The sequence below is a fragment of the Antedon mediterranea genome, chromosome 11 (genome assembly GCF_964355755.1).
Source record: "Antedon mediterranea chromosome 11, ecAntMedi1.1, whole genome shotgun sequence".
Lineage (NCBI taxonomy): Eukaryota > Metazoa > Echinodermata > Crinoidea > Comatulida > Antedonidae > Antedon > Antedon mediterranea.
Window position 1 is genome coordinate 6,029,250 of NC_092680.1, and position 25,981 is coordinate 6,055,230.

Below are 25,981 nucleotides of genomic sequence, written 5' to 3' on the forward strand. Positions count from 1 at the left end.
CATAAATTGAAATGAAAAAATAATCAGATCTTTAAAACTTTAAATAAATTTAGTGATATTGTTGATAATAGACTTTTCTGTAATAAATGTGTAAACAATTTATGATACAATTAAAAAAATTCTTGTAAATATTAACTATGAAATTACAAAGGAATGTATCAGTATTTTCCTCATTAGCATATTAATTTAAATATCCAAAATAGATAGTGATTGTTATATTTTCTACTGTACTGCCCTCTATGATCAGTTTGCATTATGTCAAAGCTTCCGTTTCTTAGCCAATAAACGATTTGCCGGTAATTTAGTACAATTTTTTTTCTTGGAAATTGTAAAAGCAATATTGGTTTTGGATCAAATTTACAATTGATAAAATATTAAGAAAATGTTACATTTCAGTTGAATGAAGTAAAAAATAGAATAAAAGCATGGAGACAAAAAACACTTTAAAAAAATCTGAAAGTGCATTAGAGCCCATTATGATTATCATTAGATATCAATTTTCTGTTCGATAGAACTAATACCGAATGACATGTGATACGTAAATAACCAATTAAATTGCAAGAATATAATCAGTTGTTTTAGAATAGTTCATGTCATTTTAGCTGCTTGAAACCACCTTTAATGTTGTATAATTATATTGTTTCAAAGGATTATTCTAAATTACACAAATGTTTTAAGTACATTACTACATTTTAAAGATTTATTATTTTTTGGAAATTAATAAATGTTAATGTTTCACTTTTTTTTTTATAAGAAAACGTATTTGTATCAAGAAAAATCTAATGATAGATGATAACCATCTGCAGTAATATGGATTTTACAAGTTGAACATGTTAAGCCTTTATTACCCCACATCTATCTAGTCTAGGAAGAAACAGTGACAGGCAGGTATCTTGGTGGTTAACATGCTTGCTTACCAATCCTAGACTCTTTGGTTCAAATCTTTTCTTGTCTTGCCTAAGATGATCAGTACCTTTTGTTTCAATCTGGAATTGATGAATCTTTTTCATTTATAGCTTATAAAATAAATTTATTTGCAAAATCTATAACTAGAAAATTTTCAATATAGTAATAAAATGTTGTTATCTGATAGTGTATTATAAATTTATTCTAATAATCATATCAAAACTTAAATTTCTTCTTAGAATCAATCTGAATTATTTTAAAACTGAAATTATTCATGAATACTTCTATTACATTCACCAACTGCTTTCTATTATTTTCTGTAACGTCCTTGACCTGACTGTCACAGACAAAGTAAGTGAAGCTTTATTTAAATAAAACTCATCTTTTACAAAAATTATTCACAATATCTGTATCATTTGCCTATTGTATGCCAGAAAAACCAATGGTGTGCGGCCAAGCACAACTAGCCAATCCCGAGGCTTTATTTGGACAATAAAGTTGGCATGCATTCTGGTATTCTTTCACAAACTAGTGCAGAATAGAACACGGCCTAACCCATAAACCAAAAACCACTATGCACTTTTATTGAAAAATTATAAATGGAATAGCGAAATTAGATGACAATAAAATGTTGAAACATCTGCCTTTTAACACATTTTGTTTATGGGTCGACACAGCTGGCACTAAAATAATATGCATATTATATTTTTTCTGTAAATGAATGACAATGAAAACTGTCAAAGGACTTGTGTTAAGACGTAACATTAAGATTTAATATGAATGTCAGTGACATTGTCTTTTGTTTTTCATATTCGTGTCTTTGCCAGGTGATGTTAGATTTAATGGATAAAAGCCAAAAAAATGGAAACATACTGTATTGTTTCAAGGACATTTACAGCAATTACTTTGAGAGAGTTTTAGTGTTTAATTAATATCTATTGTGCATCCAGTTCAAGTAATATAAATATTAAAATATCATATTGTTTATACTTTAATTTATTAACCCAATTAAAAGCTTGTGTCAAAAATTATTGTGTTTTTTTTATGAATTTAATATCTAATTGTAATAAAGTAGAAGAGGTAGATGGTAGGAAAGTTTTTGTTTTATTTAGAAGAATTAAATAATACAATAGAAACCGTATGAAGAGGACAGCTTCAGGACAAACGAAGTATCTCCTGAATAGGAGTGTCCCCTGAATAGAGGTGTCCATTGAATAGGGGTGTCCCCTGAATAGGGGTGTCCATTGAATAGGGGTGTCCCCTGAATAGGGGTGTCCCCTGAATAGGGGTGTCCATTGAATTGGGTTGCTTCTAGTATAGAATATATATTGCCCATCTTTCCATTCACAGGAAAGTATTTGCTGAATTGGAGTGTCCCCTGAATAGGAGTGTCCCCTGAATAGGAGTGTCCCCTGAATAGGATTGTCCCCTGAATAGGAGTGTCCCCTGAATAGGGGTGTCCCCTGAATAGGGGTGTCTATTGAATTGGGTGGCTTCTAGTATAGAATATATATTGCCCATCTTTCCATTCACAGGAAAGTATCTGCTGAATTGGAGTATCTCCTGAATAGGAGTGTCCCCTGAATAGGAGTTTCCTCTGTCTCAAATTGCCAATTAAAGATTGATTTATTTTATTTTTTTATTTTTTTTTTATTGTAAGATAATGAGTTCAGTTGAACACTATTTTCTATCTTGTATAATTTACTCACAATTCTTGTGTCCTAGTTTTTGTATCAACATTTTTTGAACAAGTGTTCTTACACCTTACATTGTGATTTATCAAGACTAGTAATCGATCAATTAATTTATACTATTCAATTACTGCTAACAGTTGTCATGTTAATTGCGTATAAAAAAGAAGTACGTGCAAACGGTATGCGATGTAAACCAACACATATTAGTACCATTTAATTCTTTTCCTCCTCTACTGTAATAAGCATCAAATTTTCTTTTTAAAGATTTATTTTCATTAAGAGTTGAGCAAAAGAGTACTGCATCCCATTCTCGGCACTGTATCTCCACATATGGAATCTCTACATGTCAAATATCATAGGCATATTCTGTAATACAGTGTCATTTTTATGTATTACATGTGAGTTTCAGGGTTCAATCGTGACCTAGGCCAGAGTTGTAACTCACGACTATATCTCCTCGACTCACTAAGCCTCAAATGAGACTTAGTCTATAAGCATGATATAGTTTATCCCTCCTGTAATTGACAAGTTACTTGCTGTTTGTTAGATGTGTAGGAAAAAATATGAAAGTAAACACCATTATTCAACTCAAGCAAAGTTGAACATTGTACCGCGAACAGAAAACCTTTGATAAATTGTTCTTGTCTAAAATTGCAATGATTATTGACAAATCTCTGGTATTTTGTAAAAGATCCTACAAATTAAAGCTTTCTGAGCACAGCATCAAGAATTGATGGTAATTTGGTCAAAGTTCACAAGTATTAGTTTTAGCAATGCGCCAAAAAGCGACAAGATTTCTAATTGGAAGTGACACGTCGTTCCCGTGCTTCATAATCTGTAACCAAATGAAGAATCGGGAATGGAACTAGTTGCATGGTGTCAAGCAAGAATTGTGATTACATCTCAATGTAAATTAACACTGAAGATTGTAATTTACACATGTTTTCTTTTTTAAATCAAAGAGAATTTGAATGATGTTTCTGTCTCATTTAACCACAAATAGGATTCTTCATTTTGTTTACTTCTTCCAGTATAAAGATTAAATGAAATAGAACAAGTATACATTTTAATTAAATTTAGATTTAAATTAATGCATCAATTAAATTTCTCTCAACTTCAATTTCTCTTATTTTAAGGATATTTCATGGACTTATGATTTTTGTTGTGTAAAAAGTGTGCATATTAAAACAATATTTGGTGCTATATAAGACAACCACATTATTATAATGATCAGATCAAACATAATTTTTCATTAATTAATTGTTTGTAGCTATAATGATAGTTTAAAGATTTCCCCCTAATTGTCAGCATATGCTGTTTAAGGTCACCCTTTATAATAAGGTGAAATAAAAATAAAATAAAAATAAATTTCATAGATTATATACTACCAACCATAATGGTATACGAAAAATGATTATTATTTGCATCAGTTTTGAATCAAGTTTTATTAAACTACATCATTCCAACATTCTGATGGTTTTAATAACACGATGCTTTCTTCTCGTACCGCTATTTTAATACCTCATCAACTTTTTCTAAAATTTTATTTTGTATTGTATATTAACTCTGCTGATTTTATTCTCTGCGTTCCATTAGGGAAATATCATTATTTAAATGAATGCGTAATGTCATGGGTTATGAAAAGGTCATATGATGTAAAAGCATATTACAGTATTACTATGATTCTGCGGTAGTGGCGACCTGTATTTGCTTCTCGTTTATAAAACTTTTGAAGTCAAATAAGCTTTAGTAAAACCTTGGTTGATTCCTGACTAATCCCAGCAAAATTTACAATCGATAAACTGTGATACATAGCAAACTAAAGAAAATATTATTTACCTAAATTTAAAGATAAATAAATATTCAAGTGTTTATGTGTTGTGGAGGAAAAGGACAAACATGTTTATTTTATTATGATATAATAGTATTTTAATTCTTCTAAATTCATTGTCTAATATTTGTAGAGTCTCTTTGTGTCCCAATTTAGGACATTTTACAGTGCAGAGCTTAGACTGTCAGGATTATTTAAATTTTAAGAAACATGTCAAATATTGAGATTTATTTCATTATTATCATGTATTATTAAAAAACATAATTAACAACACAAGATAAATTTCACTAATTATTCAATATACAGTATTTTTTTAAGAATGTCCACAGTAGTGTGATTTCCATGAGATCAAAGGTTACAAATAATAGCAGAAGAAGAAATGGTAAAGATGGAAAAAAAGGGAGGAAAAATTTAAAAAACTAGACCAAACGATGACAAGGTTCCATGGATTACTTTGAATAATAATATCAAGTTTTTGTTTTTTGTTTAATGTTTAATTCATAGTATTTTTTCATGTATTTTGTTGTGTCCATGGCAACACAATGTAGGTTGTACGATTAAATTTCCTTCGCCGTGACATACAAAACTTTAAAGATTATAACTTGTGTATACCTTTTAATATGTCTTGTAGGAAGGTCTAAGTAGATTTTTATACATGACTAACTAAAATTATTTCAATAACAACTCTTTCAACTTAAATTTGGTAAAATGTCATAAATTGGGAGACTTCACAAAGACAGTGCACGCATTAGCCAATTAAACCTCTTAGGAATACACACTTTTACTGGCCTTATTTCGAGATCTCGTTTTGATTTCAAATCCTAATTTATGTCCTTCTTAATCCCAATTAGGACAAATGGCCTAATAAAACTGAAATATTCCGAGTAAATTTTTACCAAATTACTTGAGTATACAGGCTTTAGCTAATTGATATCATAAATGTTTAATACAGCCAATTATAGAAAAAAATTGGGACAGAATTGATGTATCTACTGGCAATTAATGAAATAAATGTGTTTAAAGAAACCTGAAAGCTTCTGCTTTAGATATTTTTTCTTTTTATATTAAAGAATTTTTTTTTTGGTTTGTTGTGTTGCAGTGAGTTTAATCATATTAAACATTACTGTATTTATTTAATATATTTTATTATGAGGGTAGTCCATCCAGCCGAAGCCTTAGGAACCAGCAATAGAGGCCTACAGTTTGGGGCAATGATATTAGAATTACTTGACAATTAAGAGGAAGAAAAAAAAGTTAAATAATACTATGTTAATAATTCATTTTGTTTTGTGTTCTATTCATTTTGTTTTGTGTTCTTATTCATTTTTCTTCATTCTTGAAACAATTTTTATGATAGAAAATAAAATATCCTCAGAATTTTGAATATGGTACAGCATGTTTATATTTTATTTTTACAATATTCATTTCTGGTTTTGATCTTATGATTTTGGCAAAACAAAAATTAATATTTTTAATAATTATATTATTTTGAATTCATTAAATTATTTATTTATTTAATTCTTTTTCATTGTTTGTACAAAAAAAACTGTCATGACTCGTATATCAAAGATTTGATGCAATCCTAGCTAGACGTGTGCCATTGTTTGCGGCTGGTGGTTTTATCACTGTACAGGGAATATAACAGCAGGTAGGGCATTAAAGATTATGTTGTTACGCGTGTGTTGGATCTGCGACATTTTTTACTAATGTAATAAAGACATTTTTTTCTAAAAGGGTCAACATAGAGTCGGCTAATATAGGAATCAAAAAGGTTAAACTGGTAATAACATTAAAAGATTCAATATATTTATTGATGTTGATAGCATCCGCAGGAAGTTAAAATGTACAATTTTAGTTTGTTTTTTGTTTTATGGATTGTATTGGTATGGTCAGCTGGTTGTAACTGTTATGCAAGAAAAATGGTTTATTCAAACATCTGTGTTTTTATTGTAATGCTTAATTAAAGAGATACCAATAATTATGAGTCTTCATCATTTCAACAAAATTGTCATCGTAGTTGTCACCAACATCAATGTCACCAACATCTTTCCTGTTTTGTTTTTTTTCCATTTGATAGATTCCATCACCAATAGTAAGATGTTGATGGGATCAATGTTCCTCAAAGCCAATGCTATCCTATAAACCAGTAGTATAAATTCTGATATTATTCAATGCCGTTTTTTAGTTTGTGCTTCATTGCTGATGTTTCTTTTCTCATGGGAGATCCAAGATGAAGGACAAGGTCATTCTTTAATTGCATAATACCATTGTTTGATAAAGAATACTTTTTAAAAGAAATTATTAACATTGTGAAGATCATCTGATTTTTTTTTCAATGCTGTAAATTTATTCAGTTTCATAATCCAAGTATTCATTATTATTCTATTCTTTATATCAAACCAACAGTGTAAAACACCAATAACAGGTTGAAAATAAAAGCTAAACTATAAAATATGAGCCTATAAATATATACAAATGAAAAAGAAAATTTAAATAATTTCATTAATAATACATTTAAATTGAGAAAAATTACAGTTAAAAATATCTAAAGAATTATTTGTTAAAATACAAGAATTGTACAATGACGAGAGTCTACAGAAAATACCATTTTTACAAACATTGACACGAGAAAATTTAACATGAAGAAAGGGTTTACTACGAAGATTACGAACAGGAACATTAAAATAAAACAACGAAACAAGATCACAATCAAACTTAGAAGTAAGACATTTATACAGGAAGTGCAAGTCCTGTCTTGCTCTCCTAGATGTCGGGGAAACAATAGGAGGCAGGTTGGCTGCTGGGCCGACAAAGCGCAAGAACTTGTTATGGGTCCGATCAATTCTGGAGGCTTGAGAAGCAGAGAGTGAATTGTAAATAATTGAACAGAAATTAAAAGATGGTTGGACGAGGGAAAGATAAAGCGCACGTTTGGTGTATGGAGAAAAATGTTTGCAATTGCGCCACATCAGCCCAAGCAGCCTATTGGCCTTTCTGACAACATGATCAACGTGTGAAATAAATGTCAGTTTACGGTCGATGAAAATGCCGAGGTCCCGGTAAGAGTTTACACTTTCAAGGACTTCTTCTTGAACTGAGTAAGCGAAAATAATAGGTTTTTTCTTAAGAGAGCAAGACAGGACTTTGCATTAATACCACCTCATTATAATACTCATCAACATTGTCAGTATCATCATTGGCTGTATCATCATTATCAGTATCGTCATTGTCATTATCATTATTATCAGTATCATCATTGTCGGTATCAGCATTGGCTGTATCATTGTCAGTATCATGGTTGTCTTTATCATTATCAGTATCATCATTGGCTGTATAATCATTGTCAGTATTGTCATTGTCTGTATCATCATTATCTGTATCATCATTGTCAGTATCATCATAGTCAGTATTGTCATTGTCTGTATCATCATTGCCAGTATTGTCATTGTCTGTATCATCATTATCTGTATCATCATTGTTCGTATCATCATTATCAATATCATCTTTGTCAGTATCACTATCGTCATTGTCAGTATCATAGTTGTCTGTATCGTTGTCAGTATCATCATTGTCAGTATCATCATTGTATGTATGTCTGTATCATCATTATCAATATCATCTTTGTCAGTATCACTATCGTCATTGTCAGTATCATAGTTGTCTGTATCGTTGTCAGTATCATCATTGTCAGTATCATCATTGTCTGTATGTCTGTATCATCATTGTCAGTATTATCAGTATCATCATTGTCAGTATCATAATTATCTGTATCATCATTGTCAGTATCATCATTGTCAGTATTTCTGTATCATTGTCAGTATCATCATTGTCAGTATGTCTGTATCATCATTGTCAGTATGTCTGTATCATCATTGTCAGTATCATCATTGTCAGTATGTCTGTATCATCATTGTCAGTATTATCAGTATCATCATTGTCAGTATCATAATTATCTGTATCATCATTGTCAGTATCATCATTGTCAGTATTTCTGTATCATCATTGTCAGTATTATCATTGTCAGTTGTCAGTAGGATCATTGTCAGTATGATCATTGTAAGTATCATCCTTGTCTGTATCATCTTTGCCAGTATCATCATTGTCATTATCATCATTGCCAGTATCATAATTGTCATTATCATCATTGCCAGTATCATCCTTGTCTGTATTATCATTGCCAGTATCATCATTGTCATTATCATCATTGCCAGTATTATAATTGTCTGTATCATCATTGGCTGTATCATCATTGTCTGTATCATCATTGTCTGTATCATCATTGCCAGTATCATCATTGCCAGTATCATCATTGCCAGTATAATCATTGTCTGTATCATCATTATCTGTATCGTCATTGCCAGTATCATCATTGCCAGTATCATCATTGTCTGTATCATCATTGACTGCATCATCAATGGTTCTATGTCACTATCATCATTATCAATATCATCTTTGTCAGTATCATCATTGTCAGTATCATAATCATTGTCAGTATCATAATCATTATCAGTATCATAATCATTATCAGTATCATAATCATTGCCAGTATCGTAATCATCAGTATCATAATCATTGTCATTGTCTTTATCATCCTATACCATAATCATTGTTGCCTGCAGCATCATCATTTTCACTATCAATATCAGTGTAATCATTATAAGTACATTTATAATTTTCCGTACTAATAATGATTAATATAATTTTTTTCAGTATCATCATCATTGTCAGTATCATATTCATTGTCAGTATCATAATCACTGTCAGTATCATAATCATTGTCAGTATCATAATCATTGTCATTATCATCATCATTGTCATTATCATCATATATACCATAATCATCTTTGTCTGCAGCATCACTTTCAATATCAATATAATTATTATATGTATATTTATCATTGTCATTACCATCATGTTCAATATCATTATCAATATAATCATTATCACTATCATCATTATAAGTATAATTATCATTGTCAGTATCATCATTAGCAATCATTAATATAATCATAATTATCATCATTATCAATGTCATCATTATTATCGGTATTTTTAATCTGAATTATTTATCATCATCAGTTTCATCATTGTTAGTATAGTCAAAGAAATGTACATATTAATCATGTGGTTTATTTGACATCATCGTCATTTATTATATGATGATACATATAATTACCTTTATTTTTCTTCATTATTATTTTTGTATTGATAATTTTTTAAGTGATTCAAATTTCATTGATTCATAGAAAAATCTACCAATCAAGCATTTGGTAACTTACTTCATCCTCTACACAATAAAACTAGAAACCATTCATGTTACTCTAGCTTAGCTTAATTGCGACGCTGATGAAAAAGATGTCTTGTTATTTGAATACACTGCACCTGTGACCCAAAGGACTGAAATTCATGTAGCGTAACCATTACGCCGTATCTGCCCTATCGTTATCGTCGTATCATTATGACTTTGCTTATCACAATTCAAATAACTAGAGGTCCAAGTTGACTCTGGAGACTAATTGAAAATGGATGCTTCATTTGTTGCTGCGCGTCTGTGCGCTAGCTTTATGTGTTGGTGTACGTGTTTACTGTCTGTACACGTACTACGTTTTTTTCCACTCTAGTTTTCTATTCGTAGCAACTAAAACAAGATTCTACATGCAATTTTATTCAATTTTATTTTATTGTTACCTGGCAAAATGCCAAGTATATTACTTGATATGTATGTGTTTTTCTTTGCGAAATAACATCCATATTTTTATCATCCTGAATTTTAAAAAAAGGCAAAACTATATATATACAAAAATCCACATGATATACTGATGTCACAAAAGCATATCTGTCAATGAAGAGGGTTCACTAAAATAGTTCAGTAATTTGTAGCGTTGAAAATGGGTCAAAACGCTCTTGCTAAAAAATTGTTAACGAAACATAATTTGCATGTTGCAGGGTAACTATATATTAAACTAATACTACGATAATGCTAAAGCTTAATTTTAACAAAACAAACAAATTATAATAAAACATGTTTCGCTTTTAAAATGAACCAAACCTCTGCTTCACAAAACAACATGCCTACATGCTGATCTTAACAGCACTTAAAAATGTTTCTTTTAGTATCATAGTAATATTTTCTACTGAAATGGATTGTTTAGTGAGCGAATATGATATTGACACGCCTGAATCATCCTGAGAATTGGAAAGCATTTTGCCAAATACCTCGCTCAGTTTCTAAGAAATTGATTAATTTATTTATTTCTAATAATATCAACAATAATTATAGTATGTCATTTTAAATCTATCTGTCAATTAACCTATTTAATTAAGTGACATAACATTACAATAGTAAACCTATAGTATTAATTTCCTAGAAAACGGAAAATGATTTTGTTCATATTACGTCACATTATGTAAAGCTACCGTATAATGTAAATTTGTATCATTGGACGTGAATTGAGGAGACTGTGTAATAATAGTTTAGTGTAGTTCTATTCGGTAATCAAAATAAAATACGGAACACATCCTTAATCGCAGGAACGTCAACATAAGTTTTTGTCAATTCTCCATCTCATTTTATATTCTTGGTATCCCAAGATCCCTCCTGAGACGAAATGACTATTGACGTTTTAAAATGCATCACCTATGGCAACGGTGGACGTCTGAAACAAATATGTGTGTCGGTTGAGATTCATATCTCAACTATACGATACGCGAGTGCCAATTAAAGGCGAAAAAGTAGATTCAAACATGTCTTACCTAATTTTTAATGGAAAAAATATTATAAAGTATTGTATTTATAATATTTTAGATAGAATGAAATACTATATAGTTGATGTCAGTTGATTGCTTTGTTTTTTGTTTTTTTAAATAAAAGTGCACAGAAAAATCTTATCAGTCATATAACACTTTTTCAATTCTACAATCTACATTCTACAAACAATTGTTTAGGAATATGAAATCATTTTTATTGTCTTGTCCTGATTCGTAGACTTCATTCAAAATCAATATTACATCATGTACAATATTTCCGTGTTAATATCCGTAAGAATGGTATTTTTTGTAGAATTTCGTCTGTTTATAACAACTGTGTCAAAATCCTGAATTAGATATCTTTTATTGTACCTTTTCTAAAGTTTAAGTATATTGTTTATGAATTGGTTAACACTGCTGCCAACCTATAGGTTGATTAACTATTATATTAGGCTTTTCTTTGTTGTTTTGATATGTGTTTTTATATTTACATCTATATTTAGGTGATCATTTCATTCTGTAATTGGTGTATACACTTTTGGATGTGAAAGAATAAAAAATAGAGAGATTTATGGTTCGTCGTCTCAAAACGTTGGTACAGGATTTCGTAAAAAATTCATCCACACTACAATCGTTCAATTAATTTAAGGAAATTAACCCATACTATTTAAAATACTTCTTAAGCAATGAGCCTTATGTTTTGCATATCTGTCATTCAACCACTATACACAACAAGCTAACAATGTTAATAATAATCATAAAAATTAACTGATTTATGAGGTACACGTCTTGCCTTTGTATGCATGTTTTATGTGTTATTAAATCGATGACAGAATGTATTAACATTGTATTTAAATAGTTGTAAAGATTTAATACCAGTATTACAAAATATTAATTAATCTGATAAAGAAATTTAAAAAAAATTGTATTGATTTGTTTTAATTAAATTAAATTTATTCAAAAATACCCCAAAAATGAGAATCTAATGTTCCTGTGCAATGTTACGCTAAATCTTCCAATCAGCTGCCACTACTCAGCCATGCACTATGCCATGCAAGTCTTGGCGTAGTTCCTCGTAATGTTTTTTTATAAAATACACTGTTTATTTAATAAAGTTGTCCACTGAATAGGGACATATATGTACACTTGTTTGTTTGATGAGAGGGTGTCCCATAATAGATGTGTCCCATAGAGGGTGTCCCATAATAGATGTGTGTCCCATAAGGTGTCCCATAATAGATGTGTGTCCCATAAGGTGTCCCATAATAGATGTGTGTCCCATAAGGTGTCTCATGAATAGTGGCTTTCCAACAATGGAGGATTTATTTATTTATTTATTCGGGTATAAAACTTACAACAAGTAGCCACAGGGCTAAAAACGTTGCATTTACAAAATTACTGTACAATTTATAACAGTGAAAAGGGTGTAATAAAAATAAAGTAAAAGGTACAACAATATCGCTCTGTCGCTTTGGCTCTATGAACTATTGTTTAGCAATTAATTATTGTAGGGATGGGTGAATTTTTTAATATTTCGTACTACTGTAGATTATCACACCTGACTTTTAGCAAAGGTAAATTTAACTATACATTTCTATTGTACAATTCGTTTTCTAAAACAAGTCATTTTGTAGTCCATGTTCTAATTATCTCATTTCGCTGTTACTATTATCAACCCTATATCCTTCAGCTATACTTCTTTAAGAAATAAATACAAATGGCATTATTATTGTTACTAATAATAAAACATGAGAATGTAGGTGTATTTGTAGAACATGTCTTTACCAGACTATTGTTGCACACAATTCTATATTTTTTCATTTTGCATTTATTGTGTTGCCATTTCCAGTATGGTTATTAGTTTCAATGGCATATACAAATTTCATTTTTAATATTTTCACATGTTATGTCCTACTTTTTCTGACCTATGCAATACTGATATGGATGAGTTTTATTTGTTATAGATGTATTTGTAATATTTAATACTGTAGATGTTGTACGTCAGTATACTACTTTTGAGCAGGCTTTGAATGTTCTATAGAAACATCAAGCAATACCACTTTCTTATTCCAATACTGTACTCTCGAAAACTAGAAACTCATCCAATAACAGACTTGTCTTGAGGACCAAAAGGTCCCAAATTTCTCTTTACTATTAAAAACACATTCCGCATACCAGACTTTCTTGAAAATTAGACATATTTGGCCGGCCTAAAGGTGTCCACAAACATGAGAATAATAGTTTTAAATAGTAGCTATAATAGCTCACATAAAAATTCTGGACATGAACTTTTTAAAAATGTTCTCGTCACAATTGCATGATCACAAACATGAGATTAATAGTTAAATATCAAAATATTTTTTTTTAAATGTTATTCGTCCTTATTGGTGGTCATGCCAGAATGTGTAGTTGACTTGTGGTTGCACAGTTAATGAGATGTATTTTTCTCCAGGGGTTGAAACATTCTGTCCGTATAGCTCTTGTACCAATTATTCATTCAACATGTCGAAAACTGCATTACAGTTAAACAACATTTGAATAACACTGCGATACTGGTGGTTTCAGACTAATGGAAACGAGTCCGCAAAGAGAATTATTTAATGGCTTATCTTGGGGTTTGATATATAACTCAAATATCATTGCTGTTATCATTATTATTATTGCTACGCATTTCACCAAAGGTGTACAGAGCACAGTTTACATCGTACACTATCCATATTTAGATTATACATTCATATCCACAAAATATATCATTAACGCAAGGATATTTATTTCCTATGCCTATTGCTTTTTAGAAAGAATTAGAAAATAGAGTTTATTATGATATGGCACAGTCATCTGCACTTGTGGTGTGGATATGCTGAGTTCAAATATCATAATATGCTCTCTGTATATGTTCCCATTTTCAAGTGGGTTTGCATACTATTATTGCACATTCCTACAGTAGAACCAGGCCTTGTAAAATTATTATAAATTATAGGTGTGCTGTTTGTATTTTGGTGTGTAGAAGTTTACCAAATTTAAGCGTGTTGTAAATCGCCCTCCTCAAGGGCAGTTTAGGAGTGTGTTAGGTGAGTGATCGCACTCGCTCGCCTTAAAAGACAAGGCCTGTAGACCTCTTCCTTTGGGACATTGCCCCTATTCAATTCAATTCGACTTTATTTCAGACAAACTGTCCATATGAAAAATATAAATACACTAAAAAAGAGAAAGAAAGCATAATGTGACAACCGTCCTAGAAAGAGGACAAAACATTATCTGTTGACATATTGTAGTGCCTCTCTCCCTTTTTAAGGGGATATTTTTCCATGAAAAGATCGAGGGTCATTATGTGTTCATTAGAACTTTCTGAATGTCATGTCAATTTTATGACAGGTCTTATTATTATGAGAAATACATTTTGTATAAACAGTTTAAAATAACTTGTTTTCAAGTTTCATCATTTGTATGCCTTGTAATGCTTAAGGAGTGTGGTTAATATGTTAATTTCTTTTATTATGTAACTAACTACTGTATATATATATACAATTTGCACATAAACCAGACTAGACTACTTCATATCTATGGAACAATTTTATGTAAATTTGTTTTGCTTCTAGTTTTAGGAATTTATAATTATGTTTACCGTTTTAGACTTCTACACCTTTTTCTTCAATCCTGTCTTTCTCACCTTTAATAGGTAACTTTAGTCTTAAAGTATGGAAGCTGTACATAGTTTAAGGAGTTTTATTTAAATCTAGTGCGGGTAATATAAGATGAAACACTTCAGTTTGATAAGCAATCCACACCTTTTCGGATGATATACTGTACTCTGTATAATCCTACATGATGTTTGATAGCGTTTTAAGATAACAGTTATACAAGTAATGAATGTTTGGATGTTGAATGGAGAAAATTTTTCAAATATTGACGTTCAATGAATTCAAATATTCTCCACATTCGATGAATAAAAAACATGAGCTCTATGTTTTATATCCTTTAATTTTATTCCGGTACTTATTTATTTATTTATTTATTTGAACTTACCCCTGGCACTCAATCAATGACAATTGGTGCGTTCTTTAGTAAAAGTTACAAATTCACAAACTTAACTAAACAAATATGTTTTAAAAAAAAAAAATCATAAACATTAACTAAAGTCTCCAACAAAATAACAATTTGAAACTTAAATTAACTGATAACATTCAGTAATACAGATCTTAATCTACTATAAAGATTGAGCATGCTTAATTTCTGATCTTTTCTTCCAAGCTCTCTTGACATAAAGTTTACAAAATCTATCAAAAATCTGCTCTACTTCATTATGTGTCCATCCACATTTTTCTTGATCTGATCCTCCAGTTCCAACATATCTTAGCTATTTTCTTATCATTCATTCTTTCCAGTTGATCAAGCCATGTCTCTGGATCTCCTCATTTCTTGTTTTGTCATTGCTCTGAGGGGTCTCATTTTTTTAATCCTACTCCAATCTGTTGTTGTTATTGCCCATGTTTCTGTACCATACATCAATGTAGTGAACAGGACTGTTTCAAAGAGTATTTGCTTGGTTTTCTTGGGAACATGTTTGTTTTTAAGAATGGGATACAGAGCACCCACATTCCTGCTGAATTTCCCAATTCTCTTTGTTATATCCAGTCTCTCTGTTATATCCAGTCTCTCTGTTATATCCATATCTATATTTTACCTAAAAATTCCATCGAATGGATAAAATGTAGGCTGGCATATAAAGGTGCACTTGAATGGAATAGCTTGGTGTGGATATTCATTTGTCCAAAACCCTATGATTACATAAAGTTAATTATGCTATTGAATGTCAAGACTAGGCCATGTAAAAAGCATCTAAATGTTTGCTGTAGTAGACCAGCAGAGCAGTTGCACTGGTCAGTTTCCTATCCTGCCATATTCAGGCCTACAGAGTTGCATACAAAATCACAATTTTTTTTATAAAAAGTTACCTTCAATAGAATAAATGTACAGCATGTGATAGATAATCAGTCAAATAGCAAGTACAGAGATGATTCTTTTATTTTGCTCACAGGTTCTGGTTTTTTTTTCTTAAAAAATTAACGATTTACCACACAGTAAAAACAGTTTTTCTTCCTTGCATGACTACACATAATATATGTAAATAAATATATGACAAGCAATTTATTTTTGTTTTTATAATTATTGTTATAAAGAAGATTGTGAAGAAAAAATATTAATGTTTTAAAATTAATGCAAACAAAACTAAATAAAAAAAAATCAAATATTATTTTATTGAATTAAGTTTAGGTAAAGAACAAAACACAGAGAACTGGATACACATTTTAAACAATTTAAAAGCTCTAGACTTACATTACTGTATATAAAATACATAAACGATATTGAAGATAATATGATCTGGTTGTTTTATTACGCAATATATCTAGGTATACGTTATTCAATTTCCACAAACAAAATTAAAATAGTAAGGCTTCAGTTCGAAGCCTAAAACTGTTGTCTCACAAAATAATAGAGATTTTTGTAAATTTGGTATAATTATCTTAATACAGTTCCCTAGGTTTAAAAATCTATGTTTTATTTATCAAATTAACCATTGTTTTAAAAATTAGGGCAAAAAATCTGCTTTTTATGCAGTGGAAAGTACTTAAATTTCTAATTAGCACAAAAAAGCATACGTAATGACTTATTTGCAATGTTGAATGGCCATCAACGAGGCTACAAGGTATACTACATGGTTATTTCGACATGCCTTTTAGGCTGAAAGTTTAATTATTGTAATTTTCATTGGTAATTACGTTCCATATGTGCATAATCATTTACCTAAATGAGATTTTTCTTTCTACGGGCCTGTTTATCCTACGGAGAATTTATTCTTTCATATTTCAGCGTGCAACTAAATATCAGTCCTAGCAACTTTAAACCCACTACAATTTTGTTATGTAAGATCCAGGTACCATATTAGCATGACACTGACTAGTTTTGAATCATCACATGATTTTGTTGAACCAATCAAATGTATTGCTTTGATTTGACCAGGCTTAATCCCTGAATTGAACTAGAAAAATTTGACATTGTGAAAAAATCAAATTTATCAAAATCATCCACACAACACATTCATATTTATATTATTATTATTATACCATCTATTCTTAGTAAAATTTGCAGCAAAACAAATTGAATTTACGCGATAACACTTTGATTATCACAGAAAATGTACCAAAGCAGTTTGAAGAAAATACAGATATATATTTTCCAAGAAGCGGTCCAGTTATGAGGTAAAAGAGAAGACAAAAAATTGTAATCAAATATTTGGGTTTTTTTTAATGAGAAAATTCGATATTGATGCTTTAACATTTGACCTGCCTTTCAATACAAAATCATAACTCTGTAGGTCTGAACAGTATAAAAATCCTTAGGTGGTTTTTGTATTGGATAGCCTTTAGTTGACCTGCCTACTAGTTACACCTGAGCGATTTTTCCCAGGGTTCACTTTTCATAAGTATGTTTATTGAATCAGTCTAGCGCCATCTGTAGGTTATTGTATCTCTTTTTGCAGTTGAGAAATTTCATATTTTAATATTATAGATTGTAATAATATAGTGTACCTGTGAAGGTATGAATAATAATAGTAGGATAATACTGTATTAGGAAAAATTTTATAAAAATATAGTTAATAATAATAATTATCTATTATCTATATTAGTATAACACTACTTGAATTTGAGAATCTAGGCAATCTCACACTCAGATTTTACTTAAATGAGAAAGAAAAATATCATTTAAAAAATGGAAATTTAATTAGAAAATTATTTGATTGGTTTCCTAGAGAGATTTTCTTGAATATTTTTATTTCATATCTATTAATAACTCTATAAATTATTTATTATTTATTTTATGTCTTTAGGCAATGTGGCCAAGGATTACCAATATCAGATAGGTGGTAATCCCCCTGATACAGGGGCTATTGTGTGAACCAGTTCACCGGGGTAACCCCCTACTCTTTTTCGAAATAGGCCTAATGCAGAAGGAGATGCTTAACAGGCATATTAATTTCTTTTTTTAACAGTCTAGACCATTTCTATAATTTGTTACAAGTTTTAAACATATTTTTGGCACACCTTTTTTCTAAACATATCATATTTGTAAATAAACTAAAATTGTACAATCTTTTACATGATTCACATGAGAGTATAATAAAAGTGAAGGCTGAAATATTGCCAAGAGAGCAGGTTGTAGGCTGAGGCTGAATACCCCTCCCTGATTACTTTGACTACTGTCTCCTCAGCTGGTCTAGGCCAAGGACTTCTGTACCTATTAGCTTGATAGCTTTAATACCCTTCAACCCTTTAAACGTTCAAGGGCTTGAAGATCTACGGCCTTTCGCATGAACAAGTACAATTTTGGCTATACATACAATTTAAGTAAACATAATAAAAATGTAAAACCAATTTTCACCTCTGTTCTCTTATGTATATACTTTCAGAATATGTCATAATTTCAAAATTAATATATATTGGTGTTTAGCTTCTTTAATAGGCATTTTTTCTATACCGCCTTTTGGGCGTCATGTTAAATCATTGTGCGCATGCAGAGATATTAGGAGTTGTGTGTCCTAGCCCCTCACTTCGACACAGGTCTCTAGATCCACATGACGACCGATGATACAATAATTGATCTAGGTTGGTCGTCGCCCAAAATCCGTCTGATATTTGGTAGACAGATAGGAACCAAATTCTGCAATCATGGTGGTGATTAGTTTTCTTGTGATTAGTTGACTTTTTTTTCAAATAATATTGGCAACTGTGTGAAAAGGATGTTAGTGAAAATTGAAAGACGATTACATTTGTTGAGTGTTGCTGAACATTTCATTGCTGAATACGTATTATGAAGATTATCGAATGCTATGCTTCATCAAGACAAACGTCAAAATAGACAGGTATACCAACCCTATTACAGTATTATCCGATATTGATTGATAATTGATATTGATTGATTGATAATAAATAATCGATAATTTCACAAGTATACTACTAATTCTACATCAGGAAATTAATAATCTTGTATGATTTTTGGTATTAAATTCAGTATATTCATTCAACACACTCTTTATTTTCCATTCTCAAAAAGAGAAAATGAAGCCAAAACCAAAAAAAAAAGTATTAAAATAAGTTAATATTCACATTAAAAATTCATTTGCATTGTTATAAATTCATGTTTAAAAAAAATATAATTTCAACCAATTTTCGATTTTAATCGTTATTAGATGATAAAAATCTGAAACTGTTTAGAAATATAACTCGTTTTTTATATAAAAAAAATTATCATTCATTTAACCAAAATAACCATTGATCAGGATACGAGTAAATATTAACTCGAATGAAATGACAACCATTAATTGTTTGTTCCATCCTTTTAGAACAAGTCAAGAATGATCATCATTATATTCATAGTTGAGTTGAAAAATCCCATTGATTAGAGTTATTTTGAGGTTAGAAACACCCAAATCTATAGATTTTGATCTTTCTCAATGCATTATTTGAATCGTGAATGACGATCACAAGATGAGATACAAAGATGGCTATGAATGATATTCATACTGCTAATAAATAGCTTTTTCAATCCGCAAAACTGATTTTTTAACATGTTTTTGTAGTATTCTGTGCAATATTACAATAGGTATTGTCTGTATTCCAGACTTGGTCGTCACACTGCAGTTGTCTCTTTTACGCAAGGCCATTGCTTTTGATAAAAATTATCTTTGATTTCTCTTGTGTTCGTTAATCTTTGTTTAGTTCTCATGTCTTTCATGGTTCAGTGGATAAGTAATCCTATCTTAATCGGCTAACCTATTCAATTGTATTCTTTTGAAACTGTGGCTTTTTAAAAGTTTACCTTTTCTTATTATATTGTATATGTAAAACTAAAACCTTGATTTTTGGATTTAGTTTATCCCGTGATAAATACCAATGAAATGAAATAAACATACCATACATATTTCCTTAATTATAAAAAAAAATGTTAGATTTAAATGAAATATTAATGTTTCTTTAAAAGAATTATATTTAATACTATCAATGATACATTTCTATTCTAGTTTAGTATACATTTGGTATATTATTATGTAAGTGAAAATTGGACCAGAGAGGAAGTATTACAAAAGAAACGTTATTCTCCTCCACAGAGGCTTTTAAGGGATATACTGTACTTAAGTCGTGTCTGAAATAATGTTGAAAATATATTTATTTTCTACAAAGTATTAATAAAATATATTTTCATTTTTATTACAATCATACATGTAGTATATTTTGTATTGAATTGAAGATACTTTTTGAATTCTAATATCCTTCAGAATGCCATACAAATCACCAACCAGTTGTAATTTTGAAATCAACATTTGTAGATAGTAGAAACGAGGTTTTCTCATTAAAATTGCAATACAGACTGTCGCTTTTTTTAATGTATGTTCATTTACACTGTGCGCCACATAGACATTATTCGACAGTGAATATCATGCGTAATTAACGTTAGTATGACATACCAAAAGAAACGCTGCGAAACACGCCATCAGAAATGATCGCAGGTTCAAGGTTATCGCTTTCTGATTATGAACATTTCTTTTGAATTATCGTCATCAATTTTTAACGTGAGAAGACCACATGCTCGTTTCAAATCGTAGTGCCATTAATGTTTTTTCTTCTTGTGTCTTTCTGATTAGTTTTGAAATTTGTTATTTCGGAATAAAAACATTTTAAATTAAAATCAGTTTTAAATAAATAAAATTTCTGATTAATTTTACTATTCATTTGACAGAACATACTGATGTTTTGTGATGAAATATTTTTACATAATTTTTGATATATAATATATAATTTACAACTCGCAAAGAAATAAAAAGAAACATCTATATTTTGTTAAACATGAGTAAGTTTAGTTTGAATTATCATTAAATTTGCCAATATATGTCTGTAAATTCCAACTGAGGTTTTATAAGTTTATAATATGAATGTCATATAAATCATTTTGCAATACACTGTACATTCTATTAATACATTCAATTCAATTTAAAAAATAACATTTATTTACATGCTTTTACCACCATAAAACAACAGTAATAGAAACAAAATAAATCGGTCAAAAAGACGATAGATTTCTTAATAAAAAAGCAAAACTTCAATTTATTATTTAAAATTGAGAAACTGAATAAAATAATGCAGTGAAGGAAGGGAAATGCCCGAGAAGATAAGAACCTTGTTTTGGGTCAGTCTGTCATATCCAAAGAACATTAGTGTTGTTCTATAATGTTTTTAATGTAATTGATAATATATTTGCCTTTTATAATAAATTTAATCTTATTTTGATCTAAATACAAACATACACTTAAATCCATAAACATGCAATTTGCTTTTCAAGTGGACTGTTGATGTGAAGGACTGCTCAAGTGTAAGAACATAGTACCATATAATAAAAAGCATGTTATACTAATCCCCCATCTGTAAGTGAGCCACGTTCTCTATTGCGAGGTTAGAACACTTCGTAATATATGCAAGTCAATGATGTGGAAATATTACTTTTTGACAGCCTCATATCATTAGTAAATGACATATTTTCTTGCAAATGCGTCATGCATTGAGAATTTAAGTCAGAAACTTGAGGAAGGCGTATTCAAATTACGTAAAATATGCTTTTCGGATTTGCCGACAAATGTTGATTTCCATATAAAACATACTGTTTATTTTAACAAATTCTAAACCACCCAGTGATATACAGAATATTAATTAATTTTGACAAGATAAAGATGAGGAATCTGAATGTGAAAAAGCCACCCCAACTGTTTTGTAATATTGTATTATAAATTCAATGGAAAATTATTGAAAAAAAAATTACAAACTGGCTGTATTTTGTTGGAGATATAAATAAATCAAAATGATAAAGTAAAGCAGAAAGAAAGAAAGTTGTGAACTTTTGGAAAATGCTATTTCTTCGTTTGTCAGGTATTCAGAGAGAAGGAGCTGTCTGAGTAGATTATATATGTATAAAATAATATATTTTATTAAAGTATTTTGAGTGCCGAAAATCAAGTATGGTGGCTAATTATACTTGCAATTCGTGCTGGGTCACTAGTTTCCTCAAAGTGTTTAGGTTATGTTACAGCAATTTTCATTTAATTATGTTTAAAATGGCCAAACACACATTTGCAATTGTCACATATCAGGTCACAGAGAGGTCAGATCCCTCCCATCCTTAGGACCAGTATCAACTATTATTGAATAATAACCCTAAATAATATATATACAGCACTTTTAAGAACATTCAGAATTGAATGAAATGTGTGTGAACGTGATGAAAATTATTTTTGATTATATATTGTAAGGTAACAAAATTAAAGATTATTAAGCGTGAACCCTACCCCTCTTACCACCATTTTCCCCTCCCCTACTCTGGATCTGTGACTGTTGCTATGTAAATTAGCCATTCATGCAAATGTCACCATAGTTTTCCTCTCATATTATATGTTTGCATAAATTTGCTGAAGTGTAATAGCTTGGTAAGTTTGAATTGCATGGATGCAATCAGAAACTGATGAGGATTTGATAGTATAGCAATTTCAGTGTTGTGAATAATTTATCAAAAGTAGGGATGATATTAAAAGTAATAGATATTCTAGATTGTCTTGACAATCAAACTCGATAGATAGTTTAATAGACGTTTAACATAATAGGATATTTGTAGAATATTGTATGTAAGTTATTGTTGGGGAAATTTGTCTTTAAATGTTTTTTTTTAAATTTTATTTACTTATTTCTATGAAATTTACAGTGTGAAAGTGAAATATATTTTCCCAGTTATTTACTTAGTCCGGGATATATCTGAACTTATATAGATAAACTCCTTCAAAAATGAGATTGGTAGATCAAGGTTTGATCTTTGTCAATTTTTAATAATAATTGTCTTTTAAATTAATACAAAATTATATCTATGGTATTGTTGATTCGTTTCTGCGTTTTTGTCAAAAGTAGTGTCTTATCTGTGTTTGTTTTCCCACTGAATATAGTAAAATCTTATCATTTTTGGGACTTGTCCTGGTGGTCATAGTAAAACTTACACAGAATCACTGTTGACTCAACAACTCACAGTCCACAACATTGTACCAGTTGGTTCTATATCTATTTAAAAAAAATATATAATATTTTTTAAAAATATAATAATATAAATTGTATTAATATTCAAAGGGTCACCATTTTGTTCATTTTCTTCTTTTCCAAGTTAGAATATAATTCTTAACTACCATCAATCCCAATATGCATCAATCATTTTCATGTTATACATTTTCATCAACGTTAAGCTGACAGAAAACGATATTGGTGCGTAAGATCATTGAATATGGAAGAACGATAACTCACTGAAAGACTACGCTAGACACTGGCGCAGAATTCCAATTAGATACAGCGCCATGATAAACTGCTTAACTGCGATCAGTTTGGAATTATTGAAGATTAGCAAATGAGCAAAATAATATGTATGAAGACTTAAACCTTTCAATAACCATTCATTTTAGACTAGTATTTAATATTAAGTGTTAATATAATTAGTTTTAAAATTATTTTATGTTTTATATTTTATTTAAGAAATTCTCATTAAAACAAAATGCAATATATAAATGACAAGACACCATAAAAAACAAAGAGAACATCTGGATAACCCCCTTAATCTAGAAAGTTTGTTTCTAAAAGGTTCTTAAAAATAAATAATAAAAATTAAGAACAAACTGTTTCTTAGTTGAAGACTGTTACTCATTTGATAGTCATGTTACTTGGACAGAAGCATAAATCAGGTCATTTTTTATCTGATCTAGATGTATGATATGATGTCAAATATTGTCATTTTCAATCCAGAAACGGATTTTAAATAATGGTCTTGCAGATGGAGACCTTAATAGACCTTTTAAATTTGTAATAAAACCAATTTCTGTTGACAAAAATTACTTTAAAAATAGTTTTATAGCCAATAGAAATAGGCGCTAAATATATTTATTTAGGTATTTAACTTTGACTAATTTAAACAATAATACTAGAAAACCAAGAGTTTATGGCACTAGCAGATACACTTTTAAGCTTGACACATATTATGCATATTGTCAATATTGGTCCTTGGGTATAATTATAGAGGTCAATTATGCACAACATAAAATAAACATAAAAAATTAAATGAATAAGTTGGGGTTTGTATAGCGCGGCAGTGTGCATTGTTTCTCCTTCTTATATTATTACTCCTATTCATGTTGAATGTTACTGCAACATTCTAGTAGCTCTTTCTTTCCCATCTTTTGCTTATTATTCTTCTTCTTACTTCTTCTACAGATGAGGTTTAGTGTTGTTACTGCAACTTATTAGCTCTTTCTTTCCCATCTTTTGCTTATTATTCTTCTTACTTCTTCTACAGATGAGTTTGATAGTGTTGTTGCTGCAACTTCTTAGCTCTTTCTTTCCCATCTTTTGCTTATTATTCTTCTTACTTCTTCTACAGATGAGTTTGATAGTGTTGTTGCTGCAACTTCTTAGCTGTTTCTTTCCCATCTTTTGCTTATTTATTCTTCTTCTTACTTCTTCTACAGATGAGTTTAATAGTGTTGTTGCTGCAACTTCTTAGCTGTTTCTTTCCCATCTTTTGCGTATTTATTATTCTTCTTGCTTCTTCTACAGATGAGTTTAATAGTGTTGTTGCTGCAACTTCTTAGCTGGTTCTTCTCCATCTTTGCTTATTCTTTTTCTACAGATGAGTTTGATAGTGTTGTTGCTGCAACTTCTTAGCTGTTTCTTTCCCATCTTTTGCTTATTTATTCTTCTTCTTACTTCTTCTACAGATGAGGTTAATAGTGTTGTTGCTGCAACTTCTTAGCTGTTTCTTTCCCATCTTTTGCTTATTTATTCTTCTTCTTACTTTTTCTACAGATGAGTTTAATAGTGTTGTTACTGCAACTTCTTAGCTGATTCTTCTCCATCTTTGCTTATTTTTCTACAGATGAGTTTGATAGTGTTGTTGCTGCAACTTCTTAGCTGGTTCTTCTCCATCTTTGCTTATTTTTCTACAGATGAGTTTGATAGTGTTGTTGCTGCAACTTCTTTGCTGTTTCTTTCCCATCTTTTGCTTATTCTTCTTCTTCTTACTTCTTCTACAGATGAGGTTTAGTGTTGTTACTGCAACTTATTAGCTGGTTCTTTTCCATCTTTGCTTATTTTTCTACAGATGAGTTTGATAGTGTTGTTGCTGCAACTTCTTTGCTATTTCTTTCCCATTTTTGCTTATTAGTCGCGTGGACGCTACTCTATAGTTCACTATGTCGGTCTGTCTGTCGGTCCGGTATCACTATGCGTTTTAGCACGCGACTTATGGCTGTTGGCCTTGTTATTCTTCTTAATTTTTCTACAGATGAGGTTAAAAGTGTTGTTACTGCAACTTCTTAGCTGGTTCTTCTCCATCTTTGCTTATTTTTCTACAGATGAGTTTGATAGTGTTGTTGCTGCAACTTCTTAGCTGTCTGGTCCTTCTCCATCTTTGCTTATTTTTCTACAGATGAGTTTGATATTTGTAGCTGTTATTTCTTAGCTTTTTCTTTATATACTGCTTATTCTTCTTCTACGGATGAGTTTGATAAGTTTGTTGCTCATCTTAGCTATTTCTTCTCTATTGCATTGCATATTGAGTTGTTGTTTCTATAGAAAAAAACTGCAGATTTTCACTTAATAAAGTATATAAATAATAACTATTATTTATTTAAAATTTGAAAAAAGATGTCTTTTACTACACTCTAATACAAAAA

General features: G+C 30.0%; 1 protein-coding gene across 2 annotated transcripts in view; it reads left to right on the forward strand.

Moving 5' to 3' along the window:
- LOC140062207 (methylmalonyl-CoA epimerase, mitochondrial-like) overlaps positions 1 to 25,981 on the forward strand; it is a 56,299-nt gene that overhangs the window by 13,431 nt on the left and 16,887 nt on the right. The window contains exon 5 of one of the 2 annotated variants that reach the window (XM_072108304.1): positions 17,372 to 17,456. The exons of the other annotated variant lie outside the window; for it this stretch is intronic. Within the exon in view, the coding sequence (XP_071964405.1) occupies positions 17,372 to 17,437 (66 nt within the window). The 3' untranslated portion in view covers positions 17,438 to 17,456. Of the gene's footprint in view, positions 1 to 17,371; positions 17,457 to 25,981 lie in introns of those variants that run through there. 2 annotated transcript variants of the gene reach the window in all.